This window comes from Barbus barbus, assembly GCF_936440315.1.
Source record: "Barbus barbus genome assembly, chromosome: 32".
NCBI classification, from domain to species: domain Eukaryota; kingdom Metazoa; phylum Chordata; class Actinopteri; order Cypriniformes; family Cyprinidae; genus Barbus; species Barbus barbus.
Genome location: NC_136760.1, coordinates 17,256,654 through 17,274,160, shown reverse-complemented (window position 1 = coordinate 17,274,160; position 17,507 = coordinate 17,256,654). Strand labels below are relative to the sequence as shown.

The 17,507-nt window shown below is 37.3% G+C and overlaps 1 protein-coding gene across 11 annotated transcripts; it reads left to right on the top strand.

Annotated features, from left to right (window-relative positions):
• The first annotated feature begins 164 nt into the window (after positions 1-164).
• Positions 165-17,318, top strand: LOC306851942 (LIM domain-binding protein 3-like). Of its 11 annotated transcripts, none has more exons than XM_079388472.1 (10): positions 165-221; positions 459-679; positions 6,844-6,995; positions 10,120-10,195; positions 12,824-12,846; positions 13,448-13,648; positions 15,315-15,344; positions 15,830-15,996; positions 16,181-16,217; positions 16,753-17,314. In XM_079388472.1, the coding sequence occupies exons 2-10, from the start codon at positions 584-586 to the stop codon at positions 16,847-16,849; spliced, it is 879 nt and encodes a 292-aa protein (XP_079244598.1). In that variant the 5' UTR covers positions 165-221; positions 459-583; the 3' UTR covers positions 16,850-17,314. The 11 variants fall into 11 exon arrangements, with proteins under 11 accessions (XP_079244598.1, XP_079244602.1, XP_079244595.1 ...); XM_079388473.1 differs by having other exon boundaries at positions 188-285; XM_079388474.1 differs by lacking the exon at positions 165-221 and adding an exon at positions 294-329.
• The last annotated feature ends 189 nt before the right edge of the window (positions 17,319-17,507 follow it).

Genomic DNA, 17,507 nt, shown 5'->3' with positions numbered 1-17,507 from the left:
CTAGCTCAATATCCATGGTGCCCTATGAGTGGATGCCCATAGGAGCAGAGTGGAAAAATGTGTTACCCTAAGAAGAGGCTATATTCGCCATGTGAATCATGGGGGCTTGGTATCCAGGGGTGTCCCCTTACACACCTTATAAGGGCTCCTGGGGCTTGAGTGTTATGGCTTTTTGCAGAAGGGATCTATTCTTAGGCTGTCTGTCCAGGCCATCCGAGCAGGCAAGAACTCTCCTCCTTCTGCTTTGAATTTTTTTTTATTATTATTTTGTCAGTGTAAACAGGGGTAGGATTATATTATTTGTTCTTTTTAAGTCTGATCGTTCTGTGGTATGTTTTTGAGTTGTGTTGATATGTGAACTCAGGTCCTGTGTGATGGTTGTATAGTGACGGATAGCATAAGTTAATACATATTGTTTCACTCTATTGCGTTTCCTGTCTGTTGATGTTGTGTTTCAGAGGCTCCTCGGTGCCTGCCCGTATCCGGGTGTTTGGTCATCCCGACTACAGGGAGAAGAAAATTAAAGGAAAAAGAAGACTTTACTGATCCGAGAAGAAGCTTTTCACTTTAAACTCTCATCAAAATGAGCAATTACACAGTAACCCTGTCTGGGCCTGCACCATGGGGCTTCAGGCTGCAGGGAGGCAAAGACTTCAACATGCCCCTGACCATCTCCCGGGTGAGACATCAACTCTGCCTTGTAGAAATAACAAACAATTCCAACATGCTTTATTTAAACAAATGCCTGCATTGACTTTTTTTTTTTTTTAAAGAAAGAAAGAAAAACCTCACTACAGAGATTGTTTTGACATTTTTTACCTTACTTAACAATGAAAATCAGTGAATGCTTTGAGTCACATGGTATGCTGGCATTATGTAACATTGTGTTGCGGCTGTTGTATTGGTTATCGTCCAAGCCAAAGCAGAAATTCTCTAACCAGCTTTGGCTCTTTGGCTTGAGAGAGGTGTTGTGGTGCATTTACAATGGAAAACTCTATGAATAGCAATAGATGATGCAAGCTTTAAGAAAATGAATCTGTGAAAGGTGAGAAGCCTGGATGTATGCTACTTGTCTAGTTAAATCACATTTACTGTGTTTAACCGTGCTAATTTGCCCAAAGTGAAAAAAATAACATGCTGGCTGTTCATTTATGACACTGATTCAATCTATTAAATGAAATGGAAAAAGGAGACTTTCAATTTTCTCATGTACAGCCTTTGAAGAAAAAAAAGTATTTGAAGGGCTCCAAACCTGTATGATTTTCTTCCTTTTGTGGAACACAAAAGAAGATATTTTGAAAAATACATCAGTGTTATTTTGGACCCCATTGACTTTCATTGTACCTGTTTTCCAAAATATCTGCTTTTGTGTTCTGCGAAAGAAAAAAAAAGGTCATATAAGTTATATGAGGGTGAGTAAATGATGACGGAATTTTTTGTTTTGGCGTAAACTATCCTTTTAAGCGTAAAAGACATTAGCTTTTGGACGTCTGCTATTTACCCTAAGCAGACGTTGATGTCATGTTTCATGGAAAGATGCTTAAATTCTTGTTGCTCATGGATGTTGATTCTCATTTCAGCTTTCGGTTTTCTTAGAATTCATTTCTTGATGGTAGGCAGTTTCCCATTTATCATCTCCTTTAACGTGATTGTTGTATATTCAGTTGTTAAATTCGTTTACCTCAAAAAAGAGGAGCAAAGGCGCATTGTCTTACCTTGCCAAAGAGGTCAATAAGGTGTGCTATTGACAAACTACCACCATTTACGCCTTAATGAATTGAATTGTTAATGCAATGCACCTTGTAACATAACATACAATCTTCTGTCTATACTCCAAGTGTGGTCATCCCATGGCACCCAAAATCCTTATTGCGTTAGCGGATGGATTCAAGGAAACCGTGTCCAAAGGTTCAGAGAGATTATATTTTCCTAACAGAGGGTGAGGTCATTTTCTCTCTGCTATGACAAGAAATCGCTGCCGCTATATAATCAGTCAAAGGCAGTTCAGCCCAGTTTGTTTGTTTCATAGCTGTCACCTTTCTTGACATTTGATTGTCTTTCACTTCAATAAGGAGAGAGTCATTGCCTTTGTTTGTCAAGGCTGTGGTAGGTCTCCTCATATTGGCTGTTTGTCTGGAAGCAATTACAGACAGGACCATCATACCAGGAAAACTTATCTCCATTGTTTGGATTTCCATTACTTTTCTAATCAGCATTGCTGGTGGGCACGTTTTGATGTCGTAATCAGTGTCAAACCAGGCGTCCGTCTTAATTTTATAGTCTCTCCCGACCTAGCTGTCACTGAATATGGTGGTAGATTGAAATGTGGACAGTATATGTGTTCAGATCAGGTCTCAGATTATTGATACATATGTAACAGCCAGAGGTGACAATTTATACATTTTACAATCAAATCTTCACACACTGTAATAAAAGATCAGCCTCTATCCTAAAGCACCGTAGACAATCTGTACCAAATCTTAATCCTGGTCCCAAGGCTGAAAGAGCTGCTGTCTTCCACAAAGAAGCCTAATTGCTTTTACTGTTTTAGTAATACTTGCTGATTTTCTGTAGTGTCTGTAAACAGCGACTTGATGTTGTGACATTTGTCACATTCATTGAGGACAAAGAAGCAGTGGATGATCTAATTGAATACTTTGCTTCAGTAAATACTACATTCCAATATTTTGTGCTCCTACGTGAGGAAAATACCCCCAGGATATGTGATTACCAGGATGTGTTACCACCAAACAGGTCATGCTAGACGGAAGAGTCATTTACATTAGATGTTGACAAATGGATTTAGACCTGAGATGCAACCTTTTAAAATATCAAATCACAGATATTCATTTCGTTTTTCATGCAAGCTATGATCCAACTTTAATTAAGTTGTCCTGGCCTCAATGTTACAGACATTGGAAAATGACAACACTAATATGAAGATCATGTTAAGTGAGTGACGGAACAATATGAGCTTGTTAATATGTGGAGGTTGGTAAGGAGCTGCCTTATTTCCTAATAAAACATTTTAGGCTGCTTTTTAATAATAAAAAGAAGAATAGAAAATGCATTAACAATAATTCACTTACATCACTGTCTCTTAGCTATTTTGCTACTTTGTCTCCTTTGCAACCCTAAATAAAATGCTCTTCGGTAGCTAATGATAGCAATTGACGACCACTTTTGGCCCAGGGGTGCAATGCCTGACTTATGGTCACTGATTTTAGCTTAGCACTGAAGGTCAGACCTGCAGCAATATATTTGGGTGCCATAAATGTGAAGAGCACAGAAACAATAGACACATGAGGTCATGGTGAATTTAAAGATTGCTTGGAAAGAGTCGCAGGAAGAAAGACTATTATTGAAGCTGTTAGTTAATTCCATTTAAAATACTTCCACAGCTGAACAAATATGAGAGACTGGCGCTACTGAGCAATTTTTTTTACTCCAGTGATTATTTCTTTATTGTTTAATTGTTTCTAGTCTATTTATTTTGAATTTTTTTAAGGTAAATAAAGGAAATAAATAAGAGATAACATAAGCCAACTTTAATAAATTTTGATAAGACCGTACACGCAGTCAACTTAATAATGATACATTTAAAATAGGAAGATATTGTCAGTGACTCAGTGAGCGTCGAACGGCTTTGTGGAGCGGCATTGCCGATAGCAGAAAGCACTGGCCCTGAATGTCCTGTCACAGATAATTTCCGTCATTATATATTGTTGCGCATGATATAGAAGTCCAGCTCTGCAAAGTGCCGATATTATATTCTGTAAAGCACTTCATAAAGTCCATGACAAAGACAGTCTGGAGTCATTTGTGATGTATTATATGAAGTAATTTAACCACAGATGAATCTGCTTAGCGATGTCCCCAAATCTTTTTTTCTTCATTCTGTTGTATTTTAATGTCCACATTGTGTACTGCAAATTTATAGACCTCATAACAAGTCTGTTCAATTCTACTGCTTTATAAGCTCTTCAAGGTCATTAACTCTTGACTGTTCAATGCTGTAGGAGGTCTGGCTGCATTAATCTGAGGTTAAGGCCTTTCTAAAGATGGACAGCATCAGGCCCTGTTATGCATATAACCTGTGCATGAGCATAGCAACAAAAAATCGATAGAATATACTGTCAGCGGCATTCAGAGCCTTGCAAATACCCAAAGGTTCCACAGATAGTCCAGATCATCACCCCAACCTTTGCTTTTAGTCAGAACAGTGCAGGAGGTAGCAAAAGACAATTAAAGCTGGTATTTACCAAGGACTGCCTCATAAATCACAATGCCAACAGCGTCAGGCCCCTGTAGGTTCTACTGGCAGATTCTACAATCTCTCAACAATCTGAGATAAAACAGATGTTTTCATCTATAACTTGAAAGGCATGTTGGAACACCATGTCTGTATTTGACATAAATGTTAAGATTTTTAGGAACTAATGGGAGAGGATAGAGCTCTTCAAGTTAAGACAGTTGCCATCTGGACTAGATTTAAATAAACAGTCACAATGTATCAAATGTTTTCATATGGATCTTAGCGGGTCATTGGATTTAGCATCTGTTGAGGTGAGATTGGCAGTTTAACATCTTAAATTAAATGAACAGCTGTATTTTTTATTAATTTTGTGTCTTTTATCCCTATTGACATTTTAGTCTACACTTGAAAAGGATTTATATTACATTAATTTATAAATGAAACAAAAGTGTGTTTAGTTCAAGATGGCAGAAGATGAGATACACGATTTGTCTTCTAATGTCATAGCTTTCTTTTAACTTCACTCGTTTTTCATACTTTCATAGTTTGTCAACAATGGTATAGCATAATTAAAAGGCATAATTTTCGCATTACATCTCAATGCTGTAGTTGTTGTGAAGAAACATCTCTTTACAATGATGATGAGTTATATTTCACATTTAAGCTGATTTTATTAACCATTTAAAATAAAATTTAAGAAATCATGCTATGACTTGGTTTGAAAAATATATATTTATTCAAATCTATTTAGGATATTAAAACTTATCCTTTAACATCTATAAAGGATAGATTAATGTACAGTGCAATAAGTTCTTTGAAGATCTAGATGCCATTTTAAGGACTATTTGTGTGTGTGTGTGTGTGTGTGTGTGTGTGTGTAATTCAATAAAAGCAGTTTCAGTAGTACCCCAAATTTCCAAAATTTATATTTTGCAATGTAAAACTCAAGTACTGTTTGTAAAATTAAAAATAAAATAATATTCTGGGAAAAACGATATGTTGCCTAATATCTGAAAAATGTCAACCCAAAACCAGTGTAACGAATTGGTGAATTCTTTTCTTGGCTCTCAAAAATGCAGATTCTCTCTCAGATCTGTATGTGTGTGTGTGTGTGTTTTATTTTTTATGTGTGTGTGTGTGTTTTATTTTTAATTAGCCTTTCACTGTCATTCAGTATGCAGCATCATGATTGAAGCGTCGGTCAAGCAGCAGTCTGTTGGCTTAAGTGAAAATGTGAACAGGAGGAGGGCGATGATGATGTTTCTAATCTAGTTTGTAGGACCCTGAACAATGATGCATGCAGTGGGATTTAATTACATAATAACCAAGAAGAAGTATGTCTCAACAGTAAAGTCAGGGAAATGCAAGCAGTGATTCACTATACAAGTGTAAAAATGATGCCTCTATCTGAATGCCTAGTGACTATGAATCTTTTCCAGTGTATTTAAATATATAGTAATATTTCAAATTTCCTTGTTGATTTGGTGTTTAGAGCAAAACTATGTCCCATACCTTTTCTAATACCTAAACCATTGCTAATTATGGATTCCAGTTATTTTCAGGTAAATCATATGCTTTAGTGATCTTAATGCACCTTCAGATGTTATAATTTGTTTGGCAGTTGGGAATTTACTAGGAGAACATTACAAGAAGGAGAGCTCTTTCAGAAGCATGTATACGTGTGCGTGTTGAGTAATGGCAGCAGGTGGGACAGAAGGGTTGGTGGCAGGGCCCCAGAATACAGGGTCAAATTGAGAGGCAGGGGGCGTCAACAAAAACCTTTATTTTTAACATTTTAATGAGCTGCCTGAAAGTATAGCCACTGACTTGTTGCAAAGATGGAATTTCAATCTCCATTGCTTGGTTTTTGAGCTCAAATATTTTTTTTTGCAATGCACTACATTTTAAATGTTTTTCTTTTTTGTATACTACTGTTAGTCCCAGTTCTTAAGGCTGATTGGCAGATCAGCACTTCGATAGTGTTGATATACATACAGTAAACACTGCTGACTTTTCTAATTTTATATCACTCTGCTTCTATATCACCCCTGACAGACTGTCAGTCTGTGTATTAGTGCCAAGGATTTTTCGCAGGTTACATTTACACCTGTATATGACCACAAATGACTGAATGAGTGAGTCATTGAATCATTTATTCACCTGATTCATTCAGTAACTAAATATCCTGAGAAGATTTTTGAACCAATTATACATTATGAGTGAGTCGCTGAATCATTCACTCAACGGATTCATTCACAAACACAGATAAAACAACGATGGTATGTTTTGATTCATATTTGATGCCCATTCAAGAGGACAACATTGTTTGTGTTTGGCTGCTCAGAATCAGCTGATGCACTTGACAATGACAAGCTATCAATTAAATTTTACTGATGTACCATGCAAATGTGTGGACTGTTGCATAGTGTGTGAAAATGAATTCGATAGTAATTGTCAATGAACAAATAAACAATACAGAATCCGTTTCTATAGCCATGGTGGTTTTCCATTGGATTTTTTGTGTGTATAAAATTCAGTCTGTGCTGTCATTTGTAATTGTTTAATGAATGTCTACTATCTTTCCACAGATCACACCAAGCAGCAAGGCAGCAAGTGGAAACCTCAATCAGGGTGACATAATTACAGCGATCGATGGGGTCAGCACTGAGGGCATGACCCATCTGGAGGCCCAAAACAAGATAAAGGCAGCCACCACCAAACTCACCCTCACCATGCAGAGGTAAAGCTTAACATCACCAGAACCTTTTGATGCTTTTTATGTTTTTGATTACTTTTTACTTACTTTATTTCCACCAAACTAAACTCCTTGTTAGTCTTTCCGTCTGACGATTTCCCATTGTGTTCATTGGTTAATGGGTTTTCTTAGAGGGCATCAGCAATGCATCTCATTTACTTTGGCAGCGGACAAGTCTGGCAAGCAAACAAAGTTGTCTGCAATTAAACAGCTCCATGAGTGATATAAGCAGTCACAGTTGAACTGACACAGACCTAGAGTGACGGTTAGAATACAAATATACCGACAGAAGAATTGAATTCAAAAATGTGTCTGTGATAAATTACCTGGGTATCATGTGGTCCTTCAGGTTGCCAAGCATGCACAATGAAAGGCATTGATGTTTAGGGGGAAGGAGAAATTACATTCAGAAGCTATTTTATATACCTCTTTAATATAGTTTATTAATTTAGTACGGACACCTCTATCCAAAAGAAGATTAAGTCCTTTCATGCAAAAGGAGGAAATGTTACTCACAAAGATACCTAAGCTACCCTGTGACATTTCTTAATGCTGGCTCTAGTGTTCACTTTTAGAAGCTACTCCTCTGTCTCCATCTTTCAGTCATGAGTGATTTTCAGAAGCTTAGTTAATTCTCCTTATTTATTGACAGCAACCACCTTTATTCGTTGGAAGAAGGTGGAAGACGTTCTCATATACATGTGGACATTAGTATTATTGTATATTATATGGTAGATATTAGCTGCATTTCATTTGATTTGGTAGATATAACAGATTTATCATTGACCAGCTGATATATATCTGATATCTTTCCATGCTCCTCTCCAATCAAAAACATCTCAGGAGGAGTGACCGGGTACACATGTATTTTCAGCTATGTGCTTTCCCTGGATTTCACTTGATGGATTCCGAGAAATTTCTCACGCCTAGTGGCTTGTGAAGAGCCCCCCAGTGTTACTACTTATACAGAAATGCTGCTGGCGTTTACAAGATACTCACTCAATGAGTGCCTCTTTTTGTTGTTTAAGATTTTATCGTCCACTCTAGAAAATTGAAACATGACATGATTTCAGTTCTTGTCCACAGGGAAAAGGCCAAATGATGAGTTTTTGGAGATTCATTATAGCCTTTGTGTCTCTGACTTAATGAGAAATGTGTCAAATAATTGAAATAATAAATTAATATATATATACATATATATAAAGTTGGGCAAAAAAATATTTAGTCAGCCACCAATTGTGCAAGTTCTCCCACTTAAAAAGATGAGAGAGGCCTGTAATTTTCATCATATATACACTTCAACTATGAGAGACAGAATGGGGGGAAAGAATCCAGGAAATCACATTGTAGGATTTTTTATGAATTAATTGGTAAATTCCTCGGTAAAATAAGTATTTGGTCACCTACAAACAAGCAAGATTTCTGGCTCTCACAGACCTGTAACTCTTCTTTAAGAGGTTCCTCTGTCCTCCACTCGTTACCTGTATTAATGGCACCTGTTTGAACTCGTTATCAGTATAAAAGACACCTGTCCACAACCTCAAACAGTCACACTCCAAACTTCACTATGGCCAAGACCAAAGAGCTGTCAAAGGACACCAGAAACAAAATTGTAGAATTGCACCAGGCTGGGAAGACTGAATCTGCAATAGGCAAGCAGCTTGGTGTGAAGAAATCAACTGTGGGCGCAATTATTAGAAAATGGAAGACATACAAGACCACTGATAATCTCCCTCGATCTGGGGCTCCACGCAAGATCTCACCCCGTGGGGTCAAAATGATCACAAGAACGGTGAGCAAAAATCCCAGAACCACACGGGGGGACCTAGTGAATGACCTGCAGAGAGCTGGGACCAAAGTAACAAAGGCTACCATCAGTAACACACTATGCCGCCAGGGACTCAAATCCTGCAGTGCCAGACGTGTCCCCCTGCTTAAGCCAGTACATGTCCGGGCCCGTCTGAAGTTTGCTAGAGAGCATTTGGATGATCCAGAAGAGGATTGGGAGAATGTCATATGGTCAGATGAAACCAAAATAGAACTTTTTGGTAAAAACTCAACTCGTCGTATTTGGAGGAGAAAGAATGCTGTTGCATCCAAAGAACACCATACCTACTGTGACGCATGGGGCTGGAAACATCATGCTTTGGGGATGTTTTTCTGCAAAGGGACCAGGACGACTGATCCGTGTAAAGGAAAGAATGAATGGGGCCATGTATCATGAGATTTTGAGTGAAAACCTCCTTCCATCAGCAAGGGCATTGAAGATGAAACGTGGCTGGGTCTTTCAGCATGACAATGATCCCAAACACACCGCCCGGATAATGAAGGAGTGGCTTCGTAAGAAGCATTTCAAGGTCCTGGAGTGGCCTAGCCAGTCTCCAGATCTCAACCCCATAGAAAGTCTTTGGAGGGAGTTGAAAGTCCGTGTTGCCCAGCGACAGCCCCAAAACATCACTGCTCTAGAGGAGATCTGCATGGAGGAATGGGCCAAAATACCAGCAACAGTGTGTGAAAACCTTGTGAAGACTTACAGAAAATGTTTGACCTCTGTCATTGCCAACAAAGGGTATATAACAAAGTATTGAGATGAACTTTTGTTATTGACCAAATACTTATTTTCCACCATAATTTGCAAATAAATTCTTTAAAAATCAGACAATGTGATTTCCTGTTTTTTTTTTTTTTTCCTCATTCTGTCTCTCATAGTTTAAGTGTACCTATGATGACAATTACAGGCCTCTCTCATCTTTTTAAGTGGGAGAACTTGCACAATTGGTGGCTGACTAAATACTTTTTTGCCCAACTGTATATATATTGTATCTTGAGATTATAACCTACATTTTTATTTAACCATTGGAAGTGGAAATGGGATTAATTCAGTTAAAAGACATAATAGTTTTTACTGAAGCTAAATTATATATCTGTTTCTATGTTCTGCTACAGTCATACAGTCAGTTAAAATTGCACTCACTCATGTATTTACATCACTATTATTAAAATGACAATAAAACATTGTTTACAACCAATAATTAATCATATTAATAATTAACGAAGAGAAAAGTTGACTTTTTGCATGATTGACCTTTGCTTTTTGTACTGGTCCCAGGTCGAGGCGTCCCGCTCCTGTACCCACAGCCACTCCAAGAATGGACTCACCCATGCCAATTATCCCTCACCAGAAGGTAAAGTCATGTTCTGTCCATCTGTTCCCTCTGCCAAGTATGCACGCTAAATAGACTGGTTTATGTCGTCTTTTGATATTTTATCAGTGTGGTGTAAACCATAACTGGACTGTATGGAGGGGACAAACATGTTGAAGAAAACTAAATGATAATTTGTGGTAACAGGCCAGCTCTTTCTTTATAATCCGTAAATCCGTAATCAGTCATGGGAGTCATTCCAAGCCCATATCATAGAGAGTGGAGGAATTGTGAAAACAAACATTCTCTGTAAAGCTGACACTTAACTCCCTCTACAGGCATTTGTTGGTCAAGCAACAATAAGCACTTCATTTGAAATCTTCATAAGTTTCCTGCTGGTCCAGTACTCATTTGCATTGTTGCTGCCAGATGAATTCTGAGCTTGAGTGCTTCTTCAAGCCTCATTTGCCTCTTTCCTAACCATCTTTTTCTTCTATGCCTTGCCATTTTGGCTAATGGTTCATTTGTTGATCTGATCTAATGGTTTATTTTACACTAAGGAAACCACGGACACTGAGGAAGGAGAAGATGAAGAGAAACCTGTCAAAAAATATGGCATCCTCCTGGCCAATAAACCTTCCAAAAAATCTCTAATTCCAAACACTGAGGAGAAACCTCAGGAGAATCTCCAACCTGTAATTCATTCTTCTGCTAAAAGCCCTGTCCCTTCTTATTTGCCATTCGAGCAAGGGCCAAAAACCACCCCAAACCAGAGGGGACAGTATAATTCTCCCATAGGCCTGTATTCGGCAGAAACTTTAAGGGAAATGGTTTTGCAACAAGATAGTCTAAATGGTCTGCCGCTGCTGGGGTAGGTAATGCGATACCTAACCCACAAATCTGTATCTTAATGTGCACATCCACCAAATCTGCTTTAACAAGCTAGTTCACTAACGGGTCATGGAGGCATTGGCTAGCCTCACCTGTATCCCTGCAGTACCTTTAACAAAACTGTGGCAGAGTACTCAGAACATTCCGTCATTATCTCTGCACATTCCGCTCTCACATGCAACGGATCAGCTGGGAATGTGCTTGGCAGAACTGGGACCAGTGGTCTGTAAGGCTCACCTGACCCCCGTCCTGCAACACGAGCAGGGCCTGGCCAAGTCGTATCTGTATCTATGAATGTAAGCTGCTTCCAAATGACAACATACTATGGTTATTTTAGTCGTGTTAGAGCTACATCTCCTGCGATTAGATGAGGATTGCCAAACTTTTATAAGTTGGCTTATAAATGCCAACATGTTAACGATGGTGCTTTCACCTTTTTAATGTGTTGGCATCATTTATTAGCTTTATAAGAGGTCTTCCTAAATCATTGTCACAACAGTTTATCTTCTCTGTCCAAAAACATGTGAGGATATTCCCACTGGGCCCAAGTTGAGCCGTAATTGAACATGGGTGCAAATGTGCGCTCGTTGGCTCTTTTAACCTGCTCAGAATGTCACAGCTACTGTAACAGTATATCCCAAATGAAGTCCTACCGCTATGATGCCGTCACATATTCCATCCTCTATTTGCAGCTCACAGGAACAGAATTCCTGCTAGGCAACATCACGTGCACAGCTGAGCAGGGCACGTGCATCCATTGACTGTTCATCTTGTATGAGTCTGATATGTACTCTCTAAACTTTGATTCTTGTTGTCAGGCAACTAGCAATATATGTTTTTGAGCTGTGACTGGTTGAATGATATTTTAGGATTATTTATATACTGTTATAGTATTTATTAATATTTTGATTGCTTTTATTTTTATATTCTATCTATTTTCATTTGTAATGTAAGGTGTATTTAATTTGTTATGTGCTTTTGTCATTTTTATTTATTTTTTAACTTAGCTTTTAGTTTTGGTAATTTTAGTTCTTAGTTCTTGAACTTATTTCTGTTGGCTGCCAAGGCAATATTTCTATATTATTAATTAAAAAAATATATATTCTATGTTATTTCTGCTTAATTTCAATTAATAAAAATGATTTTTCAAGTTAACAATAACTGATTGTTTTGGTTAAATAAACGACTGGATTGGTTATTTGGTTCAGTGAGACAATGAGTGCCATGTAGCTACAATGTTCTCTGTGTGTCCCGCTGCAACCAAACTGTTCCAGTCAATCAATCTGATTCTGTTCTAGGAACAAACCAGAATGTCATTCTTATGAGAAATGTGACCAGTAATAACCATCATCTACATAATGGCACAACAGATTACAAGAATTCCTGAATATATTTAAACTGTTATTTAATGACTCTGATCATTTACTCACCCATAGGTTATTTCAAAGCTCTACTACTTTCTTTTGTTTGAAGAACACAAAAGAAGATATTTTGTTGAATGCTGAAAAACTGAGACAATTTTCACTGTTCCACAAAAGAATGAAAGTCGTGTAGGTTAAATGAAATGAAATTGAAAATAACAGGGTGAACTGTTAAAATATATTCATATTTCAGGTTCAAGTTCTTTAGACAAAGTGAAGCATTTGCATTCCATATTGTTGTTTTCTCCTGCTAATTTACATGGACATGGATTCATTATCATTCAGCACACTGTCAAATCAAGGCTAACACTGCCTCTTTTGTTTATGTTTTTTTCTGTCTATATTCCTGTCGTCTCAGGTCATTGCCAACACAGCTGCAAAGTCAGTAACAGTTTTGATTATAAAATCTCCAGAGTTGCGTGTGAATCTGTGTGCTCTGAAGCATGGCCACATGCAGTACTGTAGTTGTGGTTTGCATGCTTAGATTTTCGATTCCAGAATGTTCCAAATATATTTTGAACAATTTGGCATTTCGGACGTGATGAAATATTAAATGCTTTTGAGTGAAGTGTTGAAACTAGATACATCTGTTGTTGGGTTTTGGCTATAGTTTTATTGGTCAATGCGTCTTTGCATGTTTTTTTTTTTTATCATAATGGGAACTATTGCATGCTATGTGAATTTTTACAATTAGGAAGCCCAGATGCATTTATTATACAGGACGTTGTGTTTTCAGACATGGGATTTTATTAGAATGTAAAACTAATGGCTGGTGCAAACCATTTACCTTCAGAATCATCTAAACTAGTAATGTAAAACTCATTACTGTTTACAGATTCATTAGGTAAGTCTAAATCAAACTGTTCTCACTGTCAAATCATATCTACCTCTCTATTTTCACTGGTATTTCTGGCTCCTCACCATCACCCACCTGCCTCTACACTATTGCTCCTCTGACACTCCCACACCTGAACTCTGACAGCCAAGAGTATGTTCCCAGCTTCAACCCCATCGCACTGAAGGACTCCGCTTTGTCTACTCACAAGCCTATTGAGGTCAAGGGTCCTGGTGGGAAGGCTACTATCATCCATGCCCAGTACAACACTCCTATTAGTATGTACTCTCAGGATGCCATTATGGATGCCATAGCTGGTCAGACCCATGCCAGAGGAAACGAGATGAGGTAGGTCTTCCATTCCTGTCCAGCACTTTACGTTTTACTACACTGATGCTTAGGTGAGAGCTGAGGTAAGTGTAGCAGTGGCCCCAAAATGGACATTTAAGCCTCACTACATGAATGTCATTGCATTAGAAACAGTATTATATTTCAATATTTAATGCATTGATGTTTTTAAAGGAATAGTTCCCTCAAAATGGAAATTCTGTTATTATTTGTTTGCTCCAACTCCGAATTCTGACTTTACTCATAATTTTAAGTGTGCATCTTGCAGTTCAGACTTTTTTGTCAGAATTCTGAGTTCATATCTCACAATTCTAAAGGAAAAACAGAGAGACTTGTCTGTCACAATTTTGTATTTATTTATTTATTTTCAGTTTTTCATTTTTTTGTGGCAGAAACAAGCCTCCATACACCATAAGCCTCTTTTCAACACAATGAAAATGAAGAGAACTTGGAAATCAGGAAAAAGTAGCAGCCTATAATTAAAAGTGGTTCAGTAACTCACACACCACATCTTATGAAGTCATGCGGTAGTTTTGCACGAATAGCAATGTTCAATTCGGTTACAAATAGTTCTTTTGAGTTTCATCATTGTAGTGAATCGATTGATCCAGTAGAAAAAATTGGTCTGGGATGCATTTCCCAAAAGCATTGTGAGCTTGTAGATTGTAGTGATCACTGGTGCCAGTGGTTTATACATTCTACTAAAACTTTGCTTTTGAGAAACACAGCCCTGAGAGTTATATTCATGAATTAGATTGATCCGATTCTTTCAACTCACTAACTCAACGATCTGGTTGCCACAGTTTATCGCCCCAATCGATCTGAATGTTATGAGAGAATAACAGAAGATGAGAGAATTGAATTTTTTGAATGCACTATTCATTTAAATGAACCACTGTATGTAGTAATGTAAATGCACAATGATGACCTATTTTTGGTGGCCAACCACATAAGTTAGCATCAACCTAGTTCAATGAACCAATTTTGTTCATCAAGATAATTCTCACAAATTAACACAAATGTTATGAATTTTTAACCTAATTACAGTCACTGGAAGTGAACATCTAAAGCTGAACAGCTTTCAGTCTTTATTAAAAAAAAGACCAGTAAAAACTTGGAAAAAATAACAGAGGGTATTACTGGTTTATTTTACGTCATAGAATAAAATGTGAAAATATATTGAGCTTGTGTTAACCAGGCTTTATTTAAAAATAATAATAATAATAATTACAGATGATGGAACCTGGAAAACTATGCTAACTCATTTCCGGGTTTAGGCCTATAAAAATAAGTCACCCCTGCAGCATTCTATTAAAAAATAAGAAAGCGTATTCTTGCTATTTTTTATGAGATGTTAGGGGGAAAAAAGTATTTAAATTTTTGATTTGCAGTTCAATGTTTTTGATTACAATGCAATTCTATTTAGTTAAGATCTCATTATCAGTCATCTAGCCTGGGCAGATTTCAGGCTTCCACATGGTCATATGTATTAACCTCATCTGTGCTTTTCCTCCCTCTTCTGCTTGCAATTATGTCACTCCATCCACAACCAATCACCCATTCCTCATCACTCATCCTTGCTTCACCCCTACTACATTTCCCATAATTCCATGTGTCACGGCTCTGACTTGCTCCCTCCCATCCTGGTTCATCATGTGATTGACAGTGGTGATGACTCCGCTGGATCTCCCTTGGCGTAAGTAGCCACAGTTTATGTAGATCCATCACAGCCGCATTGACTCACCTCTCATGTTATATTCTCTGTTAAAGGCTGATTGCATAAACACTGAAGTGGATTTTTTGGTCATTTTTCAATTACCATGTTATACTGTTGGAAATATGTAAGTAAATGGAGTTCTATAAAGACAAATATGAATGTTCTGAGTATATCTGCCAGGGGAGAATTACATAACCTCTAACATTTTACTTTACATTCTCCTAATATAGGAACTCAGTTTTATCAAATCCTAACTCATTCTTTCATCACAGATCTCTCACTACAATGGAACTGTAGTAAAATGATGCACATCTTCACAAATATGTGAATTAATTCAGAAATAACTTCAACAAATATTGTCCTTTTATTATGATTTTTGTAAATTTAACTTGATGTTCCTAAATTCAGAGAACTCAGATGAACAACTGATCATCTTTTTTCCCTTTCTCTCTGCTGGGGAGTAGCTCACTTCCCATTAAAGACCCTCTTGTGGACAGTGCTTCTCCAGTCTATCAGGCTGTGATCCAACCTGACAATAAGGAGATGCAGATGTCAGAGTGGGCCCGTCGTGCCGCCAACCTGCAGTCCAAGTCCTTCCGCATCCTTGCTCATATCACAGGAACGGAGTATAGTGAGTACAGCCTTTCTTTATCACACCACTCTGTGAAATAGAAATTGGTTTGAATTAAAAAGACTGACATGTTTTAAACAAGCTGGCATAAGATGACAGTGATTGCGTGATAAACATTGGTTTGTACTTTATTTTTTGAGACTAGGCCTGCAATTGACATGTATTTACTTTTTATTTATCACAGTGCAAGATCCAGACGAGGAGGCTCTTCGAAAATCAAGGTAATCCAAGTTTTCTCAGTTTTTGCTGTCTTCACCCTTGTGAAAAAGTACATTTTAGCATACTTTTAAAAAGAGAACTAATAAGAAAATGATATACTTGTGCAAAAGTGCAAACTGAATGTAAGGTTTTTGGACACTTAACTGCATGATATTTACATTAAAATAAAAATGAAGTATAGTTTAAACTTATATTAAATGCAATTAGATTACTTAAGAGTGTTTTGATTTTATTACAAAGTGTGCTTAAGAGTGTACTTAAGTGTGTTAACCATAGTCATGAAAATGTACTTTCTTTAAATAGCCTGCCCTTAAAAGGCCTTTTATTTCATTTCAAATATATTACATTCGGATATAGTAAATGTAATATATTTTAAGTAGCCTAGTTGTAGTTGTAGTACACTAAAGTGCACATTCAGTACAATTAAGTACACTTTTTGACATGTCCAGGCCTTAAACGTATAAGGTTCAAGCACAAAAAGGTCTATTGATTTAAGTTAAATCATTTATAAATTTTATTTCTTTATATTTTCTACAGGGAGAAGTTTGAATCAGAGGTAAAAGGCCCACGATTTGCCAAACTGAAAAACTGGCACCACGGCCTGTCTGCACAGATCCTTAACATCCAGGAATAAATGCAAAGCAGTGTTACTGGAGAGAAGTTGAGGCAACAGTCAACAAGGAAACCTGAAGGCGATGTAAAGTGAGGGTGCAAAAGGCAGAGAGGAGTAGTGTATTGGCTGGAATGCGAGTTAGAGTTCTAAACTAGCCTGTAAGTGAACACAAAGCTCCTGTGTTTTCTGTTCATATGTCTTTTTGTTTCATGCAACTTTCAGCCACTGAAACATAGTGCATAGTGCTCAGTTTGTCATTTTCTTTTTCATTTTATGTTCTCTTTTTCTTCTCTTTTGGCTGCTCTGTTTATCCTAAATTATTTCTGAATAATGAATTGCCTGAATGATTTATTGATGTAAAGAACTAACCCTGAGAGAAATGATCAAATATATGTACCACATCCACTGCAATACACCACAGCACATATTGAAATACAAACCAAATGTACTATTGTTAATGTGAATAAAACATTATTACTTTTAACCAAATAAATAAGTGTCAGTGTGACTTATTTACTCTTTTGTTCCAAATATTGTGTTCCATCTGGCTGCTGTTTTCCATACAATAAAAGTGAATGGGGACAGTGGCTGTTGAGCTCCAAGAAAAAAAAGTGCCATTAAGGTCATTAGGCCTATTTCAATTCTTCTGAAGCCATACAGCTCACCAGTGATCAGTCGT

What these genes read in the sequence shown, in the direction of transcription:
- LOC306851942 (XM_079388470.1), top strand. Translation starts at nt 584, where the DNA reads ATGAGCAATTACACAGTAACCCTGTCTGGGCCTGCACCATGGGGCTTC. An exon ending in TATCACAGGAACGGAGTATA is followed by an intron (nt 15,997 to 16,180) that starts GTGAGTACAGCC and finishes TATTTATCACAG; the next exon opens with TGCAAGATCCAGACGAGGAG. An exon ending in GAGGCTCTTCGAAAATCAAG is followed by an intron (nt 16,218 to 16,752) that starts GTAATCCAAGTT and finishes TATTTTCTACAG; the next exon opens with GGAGAAGTTTGAATCAGAGG.